The sequence below is a fragment of the Mustela erminea genome, chromosome 12 (genome assembly GCF_009829155.1).
Source record: "Mustela erminea isolate mMusErm1 chromosome 12, mMusErm1.Pri, whole genome shotgun sequence".
NCBI lineage: Eukaryota > Metazoa > Chordata > Mammalia > Carnivora > Mustelidae > Mustela > Mustela erminea.
Window position 1 is genome coordinate 9,638,693 of NC_045625.1, and position 23,938 is coordinate 9,662,630.

The window sequence follows — 23,938 nt, forward strand, 5'->3', positions numbered from 1 at the left end:
GTGATCTTTGTCTGTCAAATAAATAATAAAATCTTAAAAAAAACAAAAAAAAAAAGAATGAAAAAAAGAAAAAAAAAGATTCTCTCTCTCCTTCAGACCCCTCCATCATGTTCTCTCTCTACAACAAACAAACAAACAAAACACATCCGTGGGGAGCACTGTGGCGGGAGGCCAAGTGGCTTCGGGGCCCTCCACACGGCCTCCGCCTCCTCATCTCCCCACTGACATGCCGTTCCATGCCAGACAATTTTAATCCTAGACCTTTGAGAATTTTATAGTTAGAATTACATCTAATGCAAACTGTGTTTTGTAATTTACTACACTGTTTCCACGCATAGGGTATATGGACCAACTACCAGCACCGCCCAGGCCGTATGCACCTACATTACCTCTGGTATCTGAAGAGCTCTGTGATTTGCAGTCACTACTTTAGACAGTCTCTGAATATGTTCATGAAGAACCCTGCAAACCCCCAAAACACAGACGTAAATACATATTTCACATAATAAGGCACACAGAGTCATAACTGATTTTTTTTTTCTCAAAACATTTAAAACATTTAGACTTGCTTCAAGATAAGAGATTACAATTACAGCGGAGAGTATCTCTTAGCTGTAAGTATTCCGTCTTGTCAAAAAAAGATTCACACTTCGGCTCTGCTTAGAAATGCTAAGGGAGCTGTGTGGGGACAAGAAGAGCGAAGCCCTTCCTTCCCAGCCAAGGACAGCATTCCAAGGGACAGAGAGGAGGCCCAGCCCAGAAGCCACCGGGACACACTAATCAGTACAAAGCACGAGGAAGCAGAGGGATCAAAAGCCAAAAACCGAAGATCACAGAAGATGAGAGAGAGAAGGGGCTCTTGAGAACACTCAAACTCTCTCTCATTTCATAGATGAAAATAATTGGGCTTAAAATGGTGAAGGGTTTGCCCAAGGTCACACAGGGGTTAGAAGCAGGGGCTAAACCCAGTTTTCTTGGTTTCTACTGTTCTTTCCAAAACACTGTGTTAACTGTCTGCTCTATAAAACGTGCAGAAGTGCTGTGGAGGAGAGCATACAAGTAATCCGCTTCAAAGCTCCTCTTTGCAGTAAATACAGTGTGAATGTCCCTAACTGTTCATTCCGTTCTGGAAGCCCAAAACTGGTCTCTGGAGAGAAAACAGGTCCCAGTTGGTGAATTAAATACAGAAGCTTGGCTGTACCTCTGAGAGCATGAACCAGTGGGAGAGGCGGACTGGAACAATCCTAACGCATTCACAGAACATACATGCAAAATCTTAGCATTTCCATGAAAGAAACCATCTATAAACCACTCGTGAGTCACCCCAAGGTCTTATCACGTGGACCCCTTGAGAGCCCCTGGCACAGTAAGCCAGTGTTACTGCGGGGTGTGGGGGGGGGGAGCAGGGTGGGAGGGGCACAGAAGACACTTTGCTGGGGGCAGAAAGAGGGTACAGCAGTGCTCCAGAAAAATGCAAAAAAGGGAAAATGGAAAATACGAAATCATCCCCAGTCTCATTATCCAAAATATAATTCCCGTTACCACTCCAGGTATTTCTTCTCAGGACTTCTTTTTAGGATTATTTTTTAAAATCAGCTTTATTGAGAACCATACATTTCCAGATATTTTTTGATATTTAAACGTAGAGCTTTTCATTCCTAATAAAGAGGTATCGAGCATACAGAAGTCAGGCGCTGTGCTCGACGAGGGGAGAGCGCAGTGACTGTGAGCGGGACACTCCTGCTCTCACCAGCCGATGACGCCGCGGCGCCGGAGGACGCTCGCCACACAACCGCACACAGCGGGCATCAAGCAGGCGGTGGTTCTGCCCCCCCGCCCCCGGGGGACATCTGGCGGTGTCTGGAGACATCCTGGTTCCCACAGCCGGAGGGTACTACTGGCACCTGGTGTGCACAGACCGGGGACACTGCTAAGCACCCCGCAAGGCACATGGCCGCCTCCCACATAAAGGATTATCTGGCCCCAAATGTCAGTGATGCCACGCTGAGGAGGCCCGACGGACGCTACCAAATGTACAAGCACAACTGAGGCAAGTGCTAACGACAGGGACACAGGCCCAGGAGAGCCCTGCCAGGGAAGGGACCGGGTCGGAAAGGTCAGGGAGGAGGAGCTGCGGTCCAGACCCGAGGGAAGAGGAAGGAGGCGAGCGCGGCTGGCGGGGAAGAGCAGCGGACAGTGCCCGCCGCCCGCCGTCCAAGCGGACAGTGCCCGCCGCCCGCCGTCCAAGCGGACAGTGCCCGCCGCCCGCCGCCCAAACAGGCCGCGGCGACTGACACGCCCGCAGCCTCATGCCCACTGCCCTGAACAGAGCGTTATCCTTCCTTCTGCTCTTGGGATTAGACAGGTGAAAAACGGTAACACGTGCTGCCTTCATGGTCACATACTAAGTCTCAGCACAGCTTGTGTCAAACAAGGGACTGGCTGATGTACCCCTATGTGATCAACGGGGACGCAGTAAACATGGGAGTGCTCACTGGTCACGCAGTATGTCACCGTCCTGGTTAGGGTAGAAAGCAAGCTTGAAAATCCGATTCATCACACTGCGCTCGATGGCCAGCTGGGCGTCCTGAAGCTGCTCCTCGCTCGCGTTCTGCCATATGACGTCCTGGGCCATCGCACCATAGAGGAACTGCAGAAAATCTTCTACCTGAGCAGTTTTATCATCAGCTGCTGTGAGTTGCTGAAAGTCTCCAATGCAAAATAATAATTTTTTAAATACACTATCTGGATAATTTTAAAAAGGAAATTACAGAAATCATTTTAATAACTAGCTATGCAGATACTGTTCTCTTAAAGCCAAAAGTATCTAGAAACGGTTTACTTTAGAAGAATATGTGGCCAAATCATTAAAATTATGAGAAAGGTTAAGAAATATGAAATGCAAAAGTAGAACAGCAAGGGGCTTGTTATAAAAATGACATACTTGGACTAATGTATAGAATTGCTGAATCACTATACGATATACCTAAAGCTAATACGACACCATACATTAATTATAATGGTATTTTAAGTATAAATGTTAAAAAATAAAAATTTTAAAAACTTTAATGATACGCTTTATTTTTAAATATGAGAAGAATTTTGTGGATCCAAAACCTTAACCAATTTTCCCAATTTCGTATAAACTACAGGTATTCGATCCACGGTAAAAATGAAATTTACTGGTTCCACATCAAGATGATTAAGAATCCATAAAACATCTGGGAATTTAAGGGACTACTCTTAGACATGCAACTACTCAAACCAGCAATACAAAAATTTCCAAATTTCCCCACTAACACATGGCTGAAAAGATGCTTAATCTAAAGGTCTTCAGTTACCGTGAATGAATTCCCTGATCTTCTTTTCTTTGCTCTCAAGCAGCAACCTCACACAGACAGTGGTGAAGTAACGATTGGCCACCTCTTTGTCCCGCAACACCCGCTGAAGTAGCCTTTCCAGGTGGGCCTGTGTGGTCTGCAGTCCTTGCCGACAGCGAGTGAGATAAGCAATATAGGGCGCCCTTTTCCTAAAAGGAAAGGGGCTTTGCAGGACATCACATACATACAGTGCACACTTTCTTAGAGACAAAGAGTCCTAATTTTTCTTAAAGAAAGAATATGACCTCATAGACTTTGGTTTTATGCATTAGCCACATCAGGCTGCAGACAGCTGTCTTAAGGGCTAATTGTGCTGCCAGCTCAAGGAACGGAACCATTCTGAATGTTGGTGAAGAAGAACACCTACGGGGTTAAACGCTTAGCTGCCTAACTCACGACATGTTACGAAGTCCCCTGGCATCCTTGATCTATTTCATACTGGCCCATGGTCTCCCTGCTGGCAGGACCTCACACTTCACAGGAAACTGATTGCTACAGAAGACTAAAACAACAAAATACAGGTTAATATGCCACTAGATCATTAAACGTATCATCGATAATTTGCTTATACTCTAATTGTAGCGATCACTAGAGCACCCATCCCCTCAGCCTGGGGGCCTCATCGTCCCCTAAGAATCTCACTGACGTTCTTCTCCTGAAGTGTTGGCAACGGGCAGGCAGCAGACAGGAGGCAGCCATTTTTAGGCTACACTTGCTTTCCTGCTCCAGGGAAGTAGTTTTTCTGGTCACCCCCCAGAAAAGGAGCAGGATATCCTAGTTCTCCTGGCCTCACCTCTGCAAACACTGCTTCTGTGCAAAGCTGAAGGAAAGTGCACTTCTTTGTGAGAGCTGCTCATTCACAACTACATCTCCAGATAAATAACCAAATGTGTTCCTCGGAAATCTACACCCAGGTAAATACAGCCCAGGATGCTGCCGTAAGCCTAGATTCACTTGTGAAATAAAGACAGGGAAGAAGATCCTTGCCACCGGGTCACAGGTGCAGGAGGCCGGGGCAGTTACCTGTAGTCCTCAGCGATAGAGGCCAGCAGTTTTCTGCAAGTTCTGTTATCAAAGCGGCACACGCAACGCATTGTTTCTTGAAGTTGAGCCATTAAGTTCTTATCTTGTAAATTAATTGCTTCAGCTATTTGAACTTTTAAGAAGCATACAATTTCATTGTCTAAACAAAAAATGAGAGAGAGAATTGTTATTGCCGACAACTTCCACTGCACGCCAGCCCTTAGCCTCTGGGATGTCCGTTCCGCTCTACCAGGGATCAGTAGAACTAAGGAGCCCTGCCCCTCACTTTAATGAAGCATCAGGAATCAAAGTGCCCTTACCTGATGCTAAAACAAATATACTGATGGAACCACATGGAACTGCTACATAGCTTACATAGGTTGAATACAGGCAGTCTCACATGGTTCAACCCATAAATACAGGAAAAACCTACCCTCTGGGTCTGTATGGTCCGGTAAACCGTTCCTTGTTGAATGGGTGAGCACTGGGAAAGCAACAGAATCCGCAGAGCAAAGAGCAAGTCTCAGTTTCTTTTTTGCGTCTCTGAAGAATGAGTCAAAAGTACATTAATTTCTTCTTCTTCTTCTTTTTTTAAAGATTGTTTATTTGAAAGAGAGAGCACAAACGGGGCGCGATCCCAGGAAGGCAGGATCACGACCCAAGCTGAAAACAGCCACCCAACCGAATGAGCCACCCAGGTGCCCCAAAAGTATGTTAATTTCTTTATGCAGAAAACGGTCACACTTTATGAACACTTACCATATAAATTAATATGCTATCTCAGGACTCAAGTGTTTCAAGAAGTCATAAATAACAGCTACTTTTTTATTTACTGACTCCTCACTTAAAGGAAGAGGCTTTCTGGTGACCCAAGGAGCAAGGCCCTGGCAAGGCTCAAGGCTCATTCTGTCAAGTCACCACAATCAGTCAAACAGCAAATCCTCTGGACCCTGTAACACACACTGCGTCTCTATGAGGGCACTATGAGGAGAATGCAAAGGGGGCCTTATGCCAGGGTCTGCAGGGGCCACAGAAGTCCCCAGAGCCATCTCCTCACCCACACCAAGAAGGCCCTCCGTCACATCTCTTGAGAAAGGCTGATCCTGCCGCAGACAAGCCTGACAAGAGCCCTTCCTACCGCTCGACCATCTGCCACGGCAGCTGACCCTGCCACCCGTCCAGTCTCCCCCAGCATTTCTTGGTGTGGGCAAAGGGACGGCCACTTGTGTCATTTAAATCACTGACATGACCCCTGAGGGCACATGAGGAGATTGTTTTTTCAGCCCTGAATTAAAGCCTTTGCTACACGGCATCCAGAGTGCAGCAGTCTCTTCCGGATACAGCATTCCATCCTTATCTCTCTGCTCTAGACAGTCACCCGGTGGCCTAATGAATCATCTGACTTGAAGTGACTGCAGTGGTGATGAAAAGCCCAGAGCCTCAAATTCAAAATCCTGTCAAAGAAATACCTGTACGAGAAAGCAGAATCCTGGGGGTGGGCCGCCTGGCTTGCGGAGTCCGGGAGGTCGTCGGCGGAGATGTTCTGCAGCGTCTCCTCTCGAGGAGAGTCATGGGCGCTCTCACCGTCGCCCATGACCTCTGCACAAACCCACCCCCCAAGAGAGGACAGAAGCGGGTTAACCGGGAAGAGTCTCACACGAGGTGTTCAGAGCTACTCGACCATAAATTAGCACTGTGCTTTACAGTCAGAGTTCTTCAAAAAAAGCAAGCAAGCAAGCTCGCTTAAAACAGCTGACAGCAGATCACGAGGGCAGGTGTCACAAAGAGAATGACTTTTTTACCTTCTCTACCAATCTTAACCCAAGGCGATGAAAGTCTGTGACTTAACCGATAATGCTTTAATCAGAACTGCCGCACCATAGAACGAAGAAGGGCCTCACAAATCATCTTACGTAACCACCTCGTGTTACAGACCTGGAATCCTGCCCCAGGAGAAAGTGGCCTGCTGTACAGCCCTCGGCTACCTGGAGGCCGAGGTGAACCCTGCCCTCAGCTCCCCCGAGCTCTTTACTAGGGCTGTTCCCACCACCCAAACGATGAGCTGGGACCGACTCACAAATGCAGCCACAACAGACCTGTGGTTCCCACAGCTGTTTCTATGTTTTTAATTAACCAATTTAGAGAATACACTCGTGTATAAAATCAAAAGGAATAAAAATTCATTACTATAATAAAGATACTGTGCTTATGTGGGACAACTATCTTTATTAGGAGACCATTTCAAATGCTTCCGGGAAAAAATATAGAGAAAATGCAGCCAAACGTTAACAACTGATAAAGTCCCAGGTAGAGGGAATACGGATCTTCACTGTACTAGTCAACTCTCTGTCCTTTGAAACTTTTCAAAATAAGATGTATGGGAAATTCACCTCTACTCTGGCTGCCCTTTATGCTCCCTTTAAATTCTCCCTGAAGCCAACTCACATTACCAGCCAGATTCTCCCAGGGACAGTCCTGCGCACACAAAAGCAGAAACACGTGCAGGGCACCTGGGTGGCTCAGTGGGTTAAGCCTCTGCCTTCAGCTCAGGTCATGATCCCAGGGTCCTGGGATTGAGGCCTGCATCAAGCTTTCTGCTCAGTAGGGAGCCTGCTTCACCCCCCCCCCTCTGCCTGCTTGTGATCTCTCTCTCTCTCTCTCTCAATCTCTCTCAAATAAATTAAAAAAAATTTTTTTTTAAAAAGAAACATGTGCAGTATACAATTTATGCTTTTATATACTTCTCTTTCCTCTTTATTTTAGGGATTATACTGTATTTTTCTGACAGCTATTCAAAGTAGTCAAAAAGCTACTTATTCCGAACACTTCTCACTGTGATACCAAAGGTAGAAGAACACTTGACCAGGAAACACAGGTTTGAAATGTGTGAGTCCACTTATACACTGTTTTCTTTCTTTCTTTCTTTCTTTTTTTTTTTTTAAGTATTTTCTACACTCAACGTGGGGCTTGAACTCACAATCCCAAGGTCAAGAATCATTTGCTCCTCTGATTGAACAAACCAGGCACTCCTACGTGGAATTTTCTTTTTTCCAATAAAAACATGCAGTATAGTCAATGTCTTTTTCTCTTATGACTTTAACAACATTGGCCTTTCTCCAGCTTACTTCACTGTAAGAACACAGTATATAGTAACATATAACATGCAAAATATGTCTTAACTGATTGTTCATGTTGTTAAGGCTGCCAGTCAACAACAGGCTATCAGTTGTTAAGTTTTGGGGGAGTCAAAAGTCTAACTATGTGGGAGGTTGGTGCCCCTACCCACTCACCCCCACACCCCCCACTTCAGGGTCAACGGTATTCAAATCTTTATCATGATGATCACCTGTACTTTCATAGCTCGCCATTGCTCCTTCACTGGGGCTGGTTCGCTTAATGGCATTCCTGTATTTGTCCAGAATATCCTCAGCGACCTGAGCTTGCGCACTGAGTCTAGGGCTGGGATCATCTGCAGGGAAAGGAGAGTGAGAGAATCAGCTCCCCTTGGTTTGTAGCAATTCTGATGTTAGTACGACACCAGTAGCATAATCCCAAAGGCGGATTAGGAGGTAAGACTTAAAAAAGAGCACATATCTCGGTGTTAAGAGGCACCATGCAGCTGCCTGCTCATCCCGCTTCGCGGTCTCAGGGCTTGCCCAAGCACGGAACTGGGAGGATTAGCTCCACCTTCTCATCATTGCCAAAATTCTGCATGACAGTGTCGGGAAGCTCAGCGCAGACTACATGGGTGATGGGTTTCTAAAGCGCTTCCGCTCAAGTTACTGTTATTATCAGTTCATGCTGACAGAACTTCCAACAGTGCATCTTTATATGCAGATTCATGTATGCAGACATCTCCATGCTAAAGGAGGGGGAAGTACCGAATTTAGAATTAAACCCTTTTAAATAGTAATTATTTTTTTTTAAATGCCTTCCTCCATTCTTCCTGCATGACTCTCTTTCTACACCACATTTACAGCTCCGGGTATCAGTACTCTGTCTTACTGAATCTCATGGTGGCACTGCACCGGCTAGCAGAGCGTGCGACGGTGTGAGAGGCACTCCGAGAGAATCTAGCCACCGCTGGAAAGTGCTGGAATTGTACCCAGGGTACACGGAGAAAAAGTTTACCACCATCACAGATGTAGCACTGTTTACTGTCAGGACCATTATCCTGTCAGCAAAATCGGTGCCTCAAAATATGTTCCTGGAGTCTAAGATGTTAAGAGCCATCAAGGCAAAGGGCTGCTACAGATCTATGGGACAAAATCAAGTTCTGTAGTGAAACGCAAACTCCTCAGGGAGATGTAGACCAAGTAGGTAACCACAAGTGTCCACATGCTGGTAGAATCCCATTTTTCAGAAAGTCTAAAAACACATTAAAAAAAAAAAACCACTAGATTTTGTGTGTGTGTGTGTGTGTGTGTGTGTGTTTGTGTGTGTGTGTGAATAGCAGCTAAAAATAATGGCAGCTAAAATTTACTGAGCACTTATTGAGCACTTACCACGTGCCAGGAACTGTGCTAAGCACCTTATATGTACCATCTCAATTAATCATCACAACGACCCTACAGGGAGGTATTGTAACCACCTCTATTTATGGACGAGGAAAGCAGGTACAGAGAGGTTGAGCAGTGTGCTCATGGGCTCTTCTGTTTCCATGGGGGAAAAAAAATTTAGTATCCATGTCTCTGTAAAACTGCAGTCAACTGTAGAGAGAGAGGATTTCCAAACTCATTTAATCTTTCTGCCGTAATGGTATTAGAATGCATGAGAAGAGAATCCTAATAAAATCCGATCTTTAAAATGTAAACCGATAAAACTTTTCTATCATTAGAAAATCTTTCTTTGGAGGGGAAGTACTTTTTTGCTATTGGTTTTGAGTGCTGCTGAGCGTTCTGAAAAAGGAACAATAAAATTTGGCTAACCATAGGGAATGCCATAACGTTGCTTACAACCTTTATTTCTAAGTCATTAATAATTTTATCCCAGAAAAGTAATGAAAACAAAATATGCTATATATACGAAGCTGTGAGCAATATTTTCATCATAAAAAAACTGGATACAATTCAAGTATCCAAAGGCAAGAAAACATTCACAATGTTATCAAATCATATGACAGGTTATTTGTGAGCCAATACAGATTATTAAAACCAACCATGTCGACTAGAAACTGGAGAAGGTTTATGAACTAACATTTAGTAAAAGAAGAATATAAAATTACACAATACTCTGATTCAATCATGAAAAAGCCATGTACTGATATGGAAAGATTGGGAAAGAACATGAAAAAAAGGATAGGGTGACTGCATTATGGACAGACTGTTAAGAAATTTCCTTTCATATCACTTAAAAGTTGATTTAATGATAATCTCCAACAAGTCATTAATTAAGACTGGGCAGAAATTTCTGCACTAGTAGGGAAGCTAAATTGCCTGAATCAAACACAAAGAAAATGAGATAAGTAACTTATGAAAAAAACTTACTCTCCTTAGCTCCTAGATTAGGCACCAAGAACCAAGAAAAACGTTTGCCCAAAGACGCAAGCAAAAAATTAATTTATAACTTCCCCAGTTATTAATTTAACATTTAAAAAACACGAGATTTCCTTAAGAGTATTTCACTCCATAAACACTGGTGAACTCATAAACACTAGGAATGTGGTATATGTTTCCAACTCTTTTCAATCAGACCGTAGGCTCCTGAAGAAGAGGGGTCACGTGATTTGACTGAATAACCACAACACTTAGCACAGTGCCTGGCATGAGTCAGATGTTCAACAAGTATTTGCTGACTGAGTAAGATAGGCTTGACGGCTCTCAGCAGGGAACGCTGGCCTGGACACAGCTCCTTACCACCCTTCATTCCAGGAGAGTCACGGCACCAGACAAAGCAGGGATGTATGCTAGAGACCATGGCAATATATCCAAATACATGCAACCAGATACCAGAATAACATGCATTAAAATGGGATTCTACCTGTACTACGCTGAGCTATTTGAGGAGGATGTTCTTTAGAAACCTATACCATTTTTTAATAAAAATCTTCATTTTAATGTAGTAGGATAACATAGTTGAAAATCAAGATAAGAAAAAAAGAGGTGAGAAATTAATTTCCAGTCTAGATGCTCTCCAGCCATCGGAAACAGTACAAAGCTATCCAACTCGAGGTGGGGTCACTAACACTACTTCTCAAACTCATTCCTATAAGGCTACTCATTCATAATGTGCCAAACAGAAGCTGCAAAAACACAAATGCTGAGTAAGGTAAGAACCCAATCCCTAGCTGTGTCTTCCTTGGGTCAGATAGCAATGTTAAAATGATTCAAGCCATAAAAAATTAGTGAAGTATATAAATTTATGGTACTGTTTGAACAGTTTATCACAAAAAAAGGAAATGATTAGGTAGAACGAAATTTCACTGTGATCCTGAATAATCAAGAACTACAGAAGGGAATAAATTTAGAATTCTATGACGAATGTGAGAGAAAGCTATCTGACCAATGATCCAAAGACGGGGCATGCATCGCACTAAAACCATCACCACTCTTCCCTAAGAGGCCCCATGTGGCATGGTCCCACTGGGACTTCGAGTTGTAGGGTATGCCTAGAGGCTCAGCAGCGGGGGCCTCATCAGAAACAGAAGTTATGATAATGAGGATGAGGATGGCGGTGGCAGTCTGCAGGAAGAGCACACGGAGGTTCCCTGCGGCCACCACCAGGAAGCCACAGAGCTATGAAGAACACACTCCCCACTGCACACACACAGACACACTCTTCTAAAAAGGCAGCGCTTACGGCGCCCAAGAAACAGTGCTATGAAATATGTGCTCTGGGAATGAAGGAGCCAGGAAGTCCACGGTCTACAAACCTGTGAGTGTTGAGAATCTGTCAGGCCCCACATCATCTTTGTCTTTTTCTTGTTTTTCTTTCTTTCTAAATGGTATAGGAGCTGGAAATTAAATAAAGTCAGTAGCGTGACACATAACATACTGCACTACTTGGAAGACAGCAGTCATTTTGGAGTACTAACTGGTGTGCCAACATTTCTAAGTGAAAGGAAGGTGAAAGTTTAAACGCTAAGAAATCCTGAGTGTCAACGGATAACCATTCTTAAAACAGCACTGAAGGTTCTTAAAGAAGCTCTCGGGATCTGCTCTGGGGTCACGGGCCATAGGAAGAATGATTTAATTCGAATCTGTTGGGACTCAGTCAAAACCACTGCCTCTTCACCTCTGCTGGAAAACACCACATTCAAAGCTCCGAGCCTCAATCTCTCATCAAGGGGGCTTGAGTGCAGCTGAAAGCAGTGCCCCTCAGCTCCCGAGCGCCACGGTGCCGAGAAGAGGCCTGCGGGAGTAGTCCCCAGCCTCGCTCCTAGATGATCTCTCCTTGCAGAAGAGATGCTTTTGCCAACTCAAATCTCAGTATCTACTGCTACAATGCCAGGCTAGTCACCGACCCCCCCCCCCCAAAAGCAAACAATTTTATACAACTGCCTTCCAAAATAAACACTTACTAATATTCAAAATAAAAACATTCTCAATGAACACAAAAAGTTGTTTACTCCAGGAATGTAAAGGATGAATTTTCAATGTTTAATTACCAATAGCATCCCTTTTTCCTGCAGTAATCATTAGCAATTAGTCAAAAGTCCCACGTTTATTTAATGGCATATGATATTTAAACAACCATGACCTGCCTGATTTCCATTTATGAAGCCACTACCACTTCCTGCAAAGAACATGAACTATCATTTCTAAAGGTCTGCCTTTAGCATTCACCTGAGTGAAACCATTTTCTATGCTCTCAAAATGGCTACAAACTTAGGCCCAGCAAACCTCACAGATGAGGTGACATGCTGGCTCTCTGGAAGAGATTTGGGGGCTTTGCTTCTCGTTGCTCATATGACTCTAATATTTTATAAAATTACCTTTAGGCATGGCAGAAACAAAACGTTTTCTCCACCAAGGTCTGTTCCTGTCTGATTTCTCATCATCGCTATCTTTGCGTTCTTCAGTCTGTAGAAAAAGTTTGATGCTTTATTTGGAGTTGGACAGCAGGATAAATTACTAGGGAAAGGATTTCAGTTTGTCTGTGAAAATCAAAAACCACTCTTGCTTGTCTTAAAAGAAAAACTGTTCTTATTGCTGTACAGGAAACTTCTGAAACATGGAAGTATACCTTTTAGGCACCAGACTTTGATCTGCTTGAGGGTAGGTACTATCACATTAAACTAAATCACAAGTAAACCAAAACCTTAACACAGAGCCCAGCACAGAGTAGGCGCTCAATAAACACTTCTGAAAGGAGTAAGCTCAATCACATGAAGTCTGGAGGGGTAGCAGAGATGAGACAGTAGTAGTAATAACAAAACTGAGTATGGACTGTGTGCCAAATACCGAATGCTGAGGATACATGTTATTTCATTTAAACCTCACAATAGCCTTAGGAGATAAATAATACTATTAAGTCCTTTTATAGACGTGAAATAAGGGGCTAAAAAAAGCTATCTCCCTATCTACCCCAAAGTTCTCTAGCCTGCCTGTCGCAGAGCTGGGACTCAAACCCAGATGCAGACAATTTCACAGTTCATGTTTTGATCTCCAATTAGAGTGAGTTATTAAAATCACATGTCTGGGGCGCCTGGGTGGCTCAGTTGGTTAAGCATCTGCCTTCGGCACAGGTCATGACCCCAGGTCCTGGGAAGTCCCACATCGGGCTCCCTGCTCAGCGAAGAACCAACTCCTCCCCCTCCCTCTGCCTGCCGTTCTGCCTACTTGCGCTATCTCTGTCGAATAAATAAATAAAATCTTAAAAAAAAAAAAAAATCAGGGGTGCCTGGGTGGCTCAGTGGGTTGGGCCTCTGCATTCGGCTCAGGTCATGATCTCAGGGTCATGGGACTGAGCCCCACGTCGGGCTCTCTGCTTGGTGGGGAGCCTGCTTCCCCCTCTCTCTCTGCCTGCCTCTCTGCCTACTTGTGATCTCTGTCAAATAAATAAATAAAATCTTAAAAAAAAATCACACATCAAAGAAGTGAGACCATAGTTCCTTTACTAGCCTATCAAGTGACCTCAGACAAATCATTTAATTTCTCATCTTGGAAACTGTGAGGTTTAAATGAAATTATATACAAAATTGCTTGGAGAAAAGTTCAAAGTGTCAAAAAAATGCAAAATGCATTACAAAACCAAAATAGTATAGGTTTCCCATGGGTTACCATTGGGGACAAACTAGACTGACAGATCATCTTTTAAATCATGACCGCTGTTCACCCTTTCTCTGAGATTTATATATACCGTGTTAATCTAACATATCAAGAGAACCTGGCTGATAGAACATTAAAGCTGACCACAACCAGCAAAATTCTTCTAGATGGGCTGTGTCCCGTACCTCTCCTCTTGAGGAGTCCTTACTCGGGGATGAAGATGATGAGTGAGGTGCAGCCACCAAAGAAGTAGCACCAATGGCTGCGGCTGGAGGGAGTTCTCGCTCTTCATTCCCTGGACGACGGTTCCAGCTGGGGTCACTCATGGGTCGCCGGACAGATGATACTATATCAGAGCTCCTGCTGCGAACTAATCTCTCTGGGTAAGAATGCCTTTGCTTGAATGCCTCCATTTCTGCTGCAGTTAACATATGGGAACCAAAGTTCGGCAACCTGGCCTCATTTCCTCCCACAGCTCCTTCCAGGATTGGGGGATCTGGTGGTGGATGCGACGGCCTGGCATAATGAACCTTTGGCCTTACCACAGCAGAAGCTCCTAGAACACAGGGGAAAAGAAGTTTGCAACTGAGATATAACTGATTCAACAAAGGCATCAACAAAGGGTTAGGAGTCAAAAAGCTCATCTGACTAGTTTACCTTCATGTGAAGACAGCGGATCAAACATGGCAAGTACAGACTCGGACTGGGAAGGAGGAGAGGTCAGCTGGTGGGCGCCTAAAATAAATAGGCAAACTGTAAGACCAAATCAGAACTCATCACTCAGTAAGAGTTTCTACATAGTGATAAAGGTTCTAGCGTTCTTCCAGTTTTCCTTTCTTTTTTTTTTCATTTAAGATTTATTATTTGAGAGAGAGAGCACACACAGTGGGGAAGGGGTAGAGGGGGAGAGAGAGGGAGAGAATCCCTGGCAGACTCCATACCCAGTGCAAGCCCCATGCAGGGCTCGATCTCACGACCCTGAGATCACAATGTGGGCTGAAATCAAGAGTCGGATGCTCAACTGAGTGACCCAGGGGCTCCCCCCGATTTCCCTTTTCTGATCAACAGAACTTGAGGGGCATGTCAGAAAAAAAGAGAATCTAATAAATATCATATTCTGATAACTTCACATTCATGGTATGTTTTTACCTACACACATGGATTTTAATGACACATAAGTGGTCTAGCATTGCATGTTATTTAATGGCCAAATTGTATTATAGTTAATGCAAAGAGCAGAGCCAAAATACGTAGATCATCAAAAATTTCAGAATGTCACAACTGCCCTGAGGCTCACCTTCTTTCCACCTATAAAGATAAGGACAAAATAATAATAATAATAATAATAATAATAATAATAATAAGGGCGGGGGTGTCTGGGTGGCTCAGTCAATGAAGCGTCTGCCTTTGGCTCAGGTCATAATCCCTGGGTCCTAGGATTGAGCCCCCAGTCAAAACTGCTTTGCCCTCTTGTCACTCCTCCTGCTTGTGCTCTCTCTTTCTCACTCTCAAATAAACAAAATCTTTAACAATAATAATAATAATAAGGGCAATATTACCTAGAAGGAGTATATGTGCTCGCTTCGGCAGCACATATACCTAGAAGGAGTATAAATAAAAAGTTGTAGATTTTGAAATTTTTTTTTTCTTTTTTAAGATTTTATTTATTTATTTGACAGAGATCACAAGTAGGCAGAGAAGCAGGCAGAGAGAGAGGAGGAAGCAGGCTCCCTGCTGAGCAGAGAGACCAATACGGGGCTCAATTCCAGAACCCTGAGATCATGACCTGAGCCGAAGGCAGAGGCTTAACCCACTGAGCCACCCAGGCGCCCACCTGCAATACGTATTTTGACTGAAGTATATGAAGCTGGCCTTACACAGATATGTAGTTAGAAAAGGGAAGATATTTTAATAGCCTTCTCAGATAACTGTGCACATTCTTCTATGATACAACACCGAATCCTGATTAGTATTTTAAGGTTAGCTACAATTAGGAATCAGAAACCAAATCAATGAACTTTTACTCTGTTACATTAAAATTAATTGGTCTGTCTTCTACTTTAAATGATTTCTATAACATCATACATTGATCACCTGGAAAATACTGATTCAATTAGATACGCAGATCTTCACATGTTGACACACTTCAATATATAATATCAAAAAATTATATTCTCATCAGAAAAAAAACACCAGTCTCATCAGAAAAGTCTTTATTTTATTTTATTTTATTTTTTTTTTTTGGAAGATTTTATTTATTTATTTGAGCGAAAGAGAGTACAAGCAGGGATAGCGGTAGAGGGAGAAGGAGAAGCAGGCTCCCTGCCGAACAGGGAGCCCGATGCGGGACGTGATCCTAGGACCCCAGAATCATGACCTGAGCTAAAGGCAGACGCTTAACCATCTGAGCCACCCAGGCACCCAGAAAAGTCTTTAAATATCAGTAAGCTGTCAAGCTCATGAAGGTGAATACAAATTTTCTACAATTGTCATTTTTATCTGAAAGCCTGAATTTTATCACTGGCAACAAACTCTGCCAGTTGTTTTCCTTGAAGTGATAAGCTTCCTTGTTTAATTTTCAAGAAATGCCTGCCAAATACCCAAATATGAGTAACTACAGTTTGTCAGTCCTTCTTTCAAGTAAAAATGGTGTGTTGTGAAAGACAAGAGAAGAAACAGCTAGTTAAGCTCACAGCTCCAATAAGCATCTACGTGTTTCTCCTTGAGATACTTCGCATTTCAGACTGCAGCAGAAATGCATTAGGAGGGGGCCCTTGGGTGGCTCAGTGGGTTAAAGCCTCTGCCTTCGGCTCGGGTCATGATCCCAGGGTCCTGGGATCGAGCCCCCCATTGGACTCTCTGCTCAGTGGGAAGCCTGCTTCCCCCCTCTCTGCCTGTCTCTCTGCCTGCCTCTCTGCCTACTTGTGTTCTCTGTCAAATAAATAAAAACAAAATCTAAAAAAAAAAGAAAGAAATGCATTAGGACTATTTCCTATTTCTCCAGAATTTTAAACAGATGTGTACTCAGGGTTCACATGTGATTAAATAATTTTTATTGCTTCATGAAAAATACTCATACGTAAAACTTTCTTTTTTAGCTGGGAGAGAATATAGTGACTGCTCGCTCTGCTTCATGCTCAGGCCTGCCCCGGCCAATCTACCCACCTCTGCTTGTGCCCCATCAGTGCAAATGTCAATACAATGAAAAGGACAATAACCTTTTACTACTATGAAAAGAGTTTTGTGGGGCGCCTGGGTGGCTCAGTGGGTTAAAGCCTCTGCCTTCAGCTCAGGTCATGATCCCAGGGTCCTGGGATCGAGCCCCACATCGGGCTCTCTGCTCCTTGGGGAGCCTGCTTCCTCTTTCTGTCAAATAAATATAAAATCTTTAAAAAACAAAACAAAACAAAACCCATTTTTTATGAGAAAGAAAAAGTATCTAAAACTCAGCAAATAAAAACCACTGCCAGCATTCTGGTATTTCTTTCCTGTGCTTTCTCTACGATAGGTCTTTTATCTACTTTTTAATTTTTTAAAAAGATTTTATTTATTCATTTGATAGACACAGTGAGAGAAGGAACACAAGCAGGAGGAGTGGGAAACAGGGAGAAGCAGGCTTCCCGCTGAGCAGGGAGCCCAATGTGGGGCTCAATCCCAGGACCCTGGGATCATGACCTGAGCCGAAGGCAGACACTTAGCGACTAAGCCACCAAGCGCCCCTGATAGGTTTTTTAGTGTTTTATTGTATTACATATGAAATTCTTCAGGATAGATTTCCCAAGAGATACTATGTTCTAGCATTTCTAGAGTTTCAAGTTATTTCATATGCTTTAAAGGATTTAAAAAAAAAATCCACAGGGACGCCTGGGTGGCTCAGTTGGTTAAGCAGCTGCCTTCGGCTCGGGTCATGATCCCAGCGTCCTGGGATCGAGTCCCACATCGGGCTCCTTGCTCAGCAGGGAGCCTGCTTCTCCCTCTGCCTCTGCCTGCCATTCTGTCTGCCTGTGCTTGCTCTCTCTCCCTCTGATAAATAAATAAATAATCTTTAAAAAAAAAAAAAAAAATCCACAAAACAGCCACATAAATTATAAGTGGGTACATCAAAATTCACTCAGCAATTCTATTTTTCAATCCTTAGGTTGTTTCTCACTTTCTGCCAATAGGGAAGCTATGAAGAACATCAATGTAAATGCTACAAAGAACATAAGACCTTCTGCATACACAGAACTGTTTCCTGATGACTATTCCTAAAGTAGGCTAACTGAACCAAATTTAGTTTGTGAATTTCCTTTCTTTTAGGGCCTGAACTCATGACCCTAGATCAAGACCTGAGCTGAGACCAAGAGTTGGATGCTTAACCAACTGAGCCACCAGGCACCCCGGTTTATGAATTTTCAAGGCCTTACATATGCACTGCCAAAATTACACCCCAAAGTGCTCTACCAACTGATATTATCACAGCAAAATTATAAGACTGCCAGTTTGAATGTGATCATTTTTAAGTCATTCTCCTTTCCCCTTCTTACCATGAGTTACTTCATCCATGTCTGGACTAGTGACAGAATCTTTACCCCCAAAATCAGAGCTGCACTCGGATCTCAGGTCTTCAATCTTATTGGGAATATCCTCAGAGGTTGCACTTATGCCTTTAAATAAATAAATAAAGTAAAAAATAAACAGCAAGAAGAACAAAATAACCACACGAAAAGTATATGAAGTTTGGAGAAATGTAAATATTCTCAAAATTTTTATGTCCCAGTGCTATACGTGCAAGATGTTTGGTATCAGATCCTTTATTGTACAACTGCCTACATATGCTTACCTTGATTTGTACAACACAATCACAAGTATCATGTGGTATCTAAATACAGTAGCAGAGGCCACCAAGAACAGAATTAGGGAACACACACAGACTGTCTGCCAATTACTTCAATAGGCTCTATAAAGCCACACGTTAAGTTCTCAGAGATTTAAGGTTCCATGGAAATAATTTTGTTTCCTGGAATATTCCTCAACTCTTAAATAAAACATATCTCTTTGTTATCAATTTTATAAATGGAGAGGCGGGAACACACCTTGCAATCCTTATTCCTTAAAACAAGACAGACATACCCGACACAACACTGAGGCCTGGTGTGCTGGGGCGGGAACTGACCTCCCTGACATCTGTATCATCAGACGTGCTACCTAGTCCAGAGCAGCTCTCCAGCTCTTGTAGACGCTCCTCCTGCTTTAGATCCGGGGCCTCTAAACAGAAGACATGAGGTGCCACATTAGTGATTCTATTAGCATGCCACAGTTTCAGCTTGTGACCCACATGAGGGAAGCTACCAGAATGTGAATGAAATCATTGTAAACAGATTTCTAAGTCTGGGCCAGTTAGCAAAGTTGGTTAGATCGAGTGTTAAAGAAACTGAGGTTGTGATTTTCATTTCAGTATAGGCCAGTTGTTGTACAAAGGTGAAGACTCTGCCTATAGATCACTAATCTCATAAAATATGCTATTGGTTAAGAAGTAAACTCAGTAAGAAAATACAAAATAGCTTAACATTAAACCAAACATTTTCTAAAAAGTAACTTCTACGGGCACTCAATAGACAGTAAGCTAATCCTACTGTCTCCTTATGTAAAGGGCAGCATATCTGAGTCCATTAATACTATAAAATATATCAGAATCACTTAATTATTCTTGAGCCAAGTAAATCAGATAGAAGGTTATTCAGACACACAGTTACTTAAATTTGCAATCTGGTAGTTGACATTTCATTGAAAGAAAAGGTTTATCTTCATAATCAGGATACAAAATAAAGGAGAAATGTAATTTTTAAGAAAAGAGAAAGTACAAAACACTTTGTATACATTTATAATAATCCTGTACAAAATAATTCTCAAGACTTGAGAGTCTCAATTTCAGTACATTTCAAAAATATATTAGCTATCTTTTAAAGGGTCAAGTTCTCCCTGGGATGAATCTAGGCATGCTTACCAAGCATCCAACCGCTCAGGGTTCAAGTTGTACTGCTATTCCTATTTTGTGATGAGTTAGTGCGAGATACTGAACTGAGGGTCCCACACAGAACTCTGGTGAGTTGCTACCAAATACTTAAAAATAACTGAACACACAGTCAAAAAGCACCTGCCATCTTAGCCTATGCCATCCAACACTGCATTTTTTTCTTGATGGACAGAAAATGCCCTAACTGTCCACCTGAAATTCTTAGTAAGATGGTTGTGTCACACTTGACAAAAATGTACAGAGTACAGAAATTAAGATACCTTATATTTAAAACTTCTGTGCAAATCAAAAAGCAAACAACGATGGCATACTAACCTGAATCACTTGGCAATACCTCTACACTCCAAGCTTCGCTTGTTGTCTCTGATATGGTAGAACCAGTGCAGGGGTCAAGAAGCACTGACCCTGAACCTGGCAGGCACAGTAAACTGCCTAACATGTTCTCTGCTGCTGCACCTGTATAACCAGTGGGGAGCAAAGGGTTAACGAAGATCCTGATGGAAAGAGCAGTGATAATGGAGAAGGGCCAAACACTAAACTAAGGTCATCTCTACTCTATCCACCAGAAGGAAGCCAAAGTAAGTGTAATTTCAATCAATAGCACCACTAAAAACAAATTTCCCACTTTGGTCACAATGGCACAGCTTAAGCTCCTTTTTCTCCGTTTCCTCCTGTTCACCTTGGACTCTCCATAGAGAAAACATCCATCATTAGGGTCAAGTCATTTCAACCAGCTTTCATCTGGGTTTTGTAGTACATTTTTACATGTGTCCCTAAATACCTAAACTATATAGTCTTCACAGGGATTAAAAACACTCAAATGGAGATAGTTAACCACAGAAAGTTATACTGGCCAAATATGTTTTCTTCCAGCACATTAGCCACATATTTAGAGCAATAAAATATATTTGCAGGGAAAAAAAAAATATTTGCAGGAAAATACACATCTCTGTAGCACGGATTCAACTGCAAATACAGCTCATTGCTCAAACAGCTTTCTGCCAGGAAATATACTACTTTGGCCCCTGAAACAAAGTAATGCAAAACCAATGAAGAAATCTGTTTACACTACTTATAAAGACAAATAGAAAGGATTAAATATGATTATACACCCGTGTTAGAAATACTCAATTTCAGGATGCTCCACGACATCTAACTATGCCTTTCAAAAGAACATTTCTACTGTAGTGCATAGGAAACTTTTGGCAAAAGATTACTGGTGAAAGTTACCGTTTAAAGATATATCATAAAATAATTACAAATAAAATAACGTCTGGAACTTGCCTAAACATAACAGGGGGATAGGGTAAAAGGGTAATGGGAAAAGAGAGGAGACAAAACCTGCCACACGTCTACTTGGGCTAGTTGAAGCTGAATGACGGGTACAGAGAGTTCAATCTTCTCTCTTGGATTTGACTGAAATGTTCCACGATTTAAAGTGAAAATGAACATGCTGCTTATAGGACTGTATGAAATCTTTCAAAACTCACAAAACAGCAGTATCCTAAAGACGGTGAGTTTTAAAGTATGTAAATTGAACCTCAATACACTTGACATTAAAAAAAAAAAAAGAAAAAACTATAGTCCCTCTTTTGGAACTGAATTAATCCTTCCAAAAGAAAATTCTTTTCTTTTTTTTCTTTTTTTTTTTTTTTTTTAAAGTAAGCTCTATGACCAACATAGGCCTTCAACTCACAACCCTGAGATCAAGAGCCACATGTTCTACCGACTGAGCCAGCCAGGTGCCCTACTAAATTCAATTTTTAGAGAATCTCAGTACTATATTATTCTGAAAGACTTTATGGCTATAGTCTATAAGAATTTTCATCTTCAGGTAAGGTATTTAGTTTCAAATAGAATATCATAAGAATATATACTATGCCCTGAAAACAAGAAGCTAATTCAGAAGACTGTTTTTTCTTTTTGGCAGGGAAGGGGGAGTTAAATGCAGACAGGGAAAAACACTACCTATATTTAGGTAAAGAAAGAAAGACACAAGTGCCTTGTTACATACAGTTATCTCAGCTTCCCAGTCTGTCTGTCGGAGGCTGAAGTCCCTGCCCATGAAGGGTAGGTGGGTATGAATAACTAAACAGCAATCTTGCAGAAAAATTAAACAGCAGTTACCTGCAATTTCTTGTAAGCGATCTTCATCAATGTTAGGGTCAAAATCACTTCCCAAGACATCTGTACTCCAGGTCTCACTCACTGTTTCTGATATATCTCTGTCATCTGTCAGTCCCATCATGTCACGTATTTCAAACTTCCTTAGCTTATCATCAAGATTATCTTGTGTTGTAGCTATCAAAAACAAAATTACGCACTTTAAAAATGGCAGCACAGCTATTTTTTTTTAATCAACTTTAAAGATACATATTTTGTCATGAACACTGAGCATGCAATACCAAGGCACTGAATCATCTCCCTGCGGATGTACTACTTCCCTCTCTGAACAAAGTTCAGCATATGGACCCCCATTTCTGATAGACTAACTGAGGCAGTGTGATTCTGATAAAAAACTGGGATATATTTTCCTCTCCATGTATTTGCACAGGCTTTGTTACTTGCTTTGGCCAAAAGAGTAAAGAAGTGTGCCAGTTCCAAGGCTAGACCTCAAGACCCTTATAAACTTCTGCCCTTTTTTTCACCCTTGGTTCTGCCATGAGAACAAGCTTAAGCTAGCCCACTGGTGGATGAGGGACCACAGGGAACAAAGCAAAGGTCATCCTAGAGCAGCCACGTCCTCACTGAACAACCGTCCCCCAACTAAGACTGGCAGAGCTCCCTTCCCAAGCGCCGGTGACTGCAAATACATGAGTCAGTCTAGTCAAAATCAGAACCACCCAGCTGACCCACAGACCTGAGAGCACAAATAAATGTTTGTTGTCTTAAGTCACTAAGTTTTGAGGTGGTTTGTTACACAGCAATTACTCCAGCAATAATGAACTGATAGAAAAATATTTTTTTCATTTGCCTTGAATACATTCCCCTGATACTAGAGTTTTCTCTCTTCCCTGGACTAATGAGTAAAATAGTCTGTAATTTGTCTCAATTTATTAACCTCATGTTCACAAAATGGAGACACCAACCACCTACATCAGAATCACCTAGAGGGCTTGTTAAGTGATATTCTTTCAACTTCTGTCTTAAGCTATTATTTTAGGTTTCTTTCTTATTTGCAGAAAATTTAATCCTAACTAATATGACAAACTAGTCCAGTAAAATATACTACTACTTTTATTCAAGCCACACATATCCCAACTGGCAATGCTCTTTTCCTTTCTGAAAATGAACTGCACAAGGATTCCTAGAAATGAGACATGGGAAATGGCTTTCAGTTTCCCAGGTTATTTTGATGCGCACTCAGGTCTCAGAATATTGCCTCTGACCCAGCTGATCTGCAATCTACCATCAACACTCCCTTGAAGTCCACCAGTGATCTTTAAATCAACAAATCCAAAGAACTTTTTCAAATTCATCTTCCTAAAGCACAACAGGGATCCGTCTACTTTTCAGTCCTGACCCCATGTCATTCCCCTACTTGGCAGTTCCTGAGTTAAATACTATGGTTTCCCACTTCCCTGACCTGCTTGTACTATTCTATTCCTTCACCTAGAATGCCCCATCTTTAGTTTCTGCCAATGCAATGCGAGCCGAGGTTTAAGGCTAGCATTTTCTTCCACTAAGTTTTTTCCTACACTTCTAACCACCTGTATCTCCCACTCAGAATCGCCAAGGCCCTTTTATAACACTTTCAGACATTTGTATACCATCCTCTCCCTATTCCAAGTGCCTTTAACCCCAAATATTTATCTTTGTATCCCTTAAAATTTCAGTATTACAGAATTGAAATGCCAAATATTATAGAATTCAAGCAATTCATTTTAATTATTCTATGTAACTTAAGCCTAAAATAATTCATTTACCAACTAAGTATTTTTTTAAAGATTTTATTTATTTATTTGTAAAAGATTTTTATTTATTTATTTATTTAACAGGCAGATCACAAGTAGGCAGAGAGGCAGGCAGAGAGAGAGAAGAGGAAGCAGGCTCCCCACTGAACAGAGAGCCCGACGTGGGGCTCGATCCCAGGACCCTGGGATCATGACCTGAGCCTAAGGCAGAGGCTTTAACCCACTGAGCCACCCAGGCGCCCCTTATTTATTTATTTGACAGAGAGATCACAAGTAGGCAGAGAGGCAGGCAGAAAAAGAGGGAGAAGCAGGCTTCCTGCTGAGCAGACAGCCTGATGCAGGGCTCCATCCCAGAACCATGGGATCATCACCTGAGCCGAAGGCAGAGGCTTATTA

The 23,938-nt window shown here is 42.3% G+C and overlaps 1 protein-coding gene across 7 annotated transcripts in view; it reads right to left on the reverse strand.

The window, feature by feature from the left end:
* GAPVD1 (GTPase activating protein and VPS9 domains 1) overlaps window positions 1-23,938 on the reverse strand; it is an 80,735-nt gene that overhangs the window by 7,530 nt on the left and 49,267 nt on the right. For 3 of the 7 annotated variants that reach the window (XM_032308719.1, XM_032308720.1, XM_032308718.1), the window contains exons 10-24: window positions 21,756-21,929; window positions 19,944-20,084; window positions 18,725-18,859; window positions 18,139-18,258; window positions 14,270-14,347; window positions 13,798-14,168; window positions 12,337-12,424; window positions 11,275-11,355; window positions 7,750-7,872; window positions 5,873-6,002; window positions 4,837-4,946; window positions 4,404-4,563; window positions 3,342-3,529; window positions 2,496-2,709; window positions 390-462 (exon numbers count right to left, since the gene is read on the reverse strand). In XM_032308719.1, the coding sequence (XP_032164610.1) occupies window positions 390-462; window positions 2,496-2,709; window positions 3,342-3,529; window positions 4,404-4,563; window positions 4,837-4,946; window positions 5,873-6,002; window positions 7,750-7,872; window positions 11,275-11,355; window positions 12,337-12,424; window positions 13,798-14,168; window positions 14,270-14,347; window positions 18,139-18,258; window positions 18,725-18,859; window positions 19,944-20,084; window positions 21,756-21,929 (2,186 nt within the window). Of the gene's footprint in view, window positions 1-389; window positions 463-2,495; window positions 2,710-3,341; window positions 3,530-4,403; window positions 4,564-4,836; window positions 4,947-5,872; window positions 6,003-7,749; window positions 7,873-11,274; window positions 11,356-12,336; window positions 12,425-13,797; window positions 14,169-14,269; window positions 14,348-18,138; window positions 18,259-18,724; window positions 18,860-19,943; window positions 20,085-21,755; window positions 21,930-23,938 lie in introns of those variants that run through there. The other 4 variants (XM_032308723.1, XM_032308721.1, XM_032308722.1 and 1 more) reach the window with 3 other exon arrangements.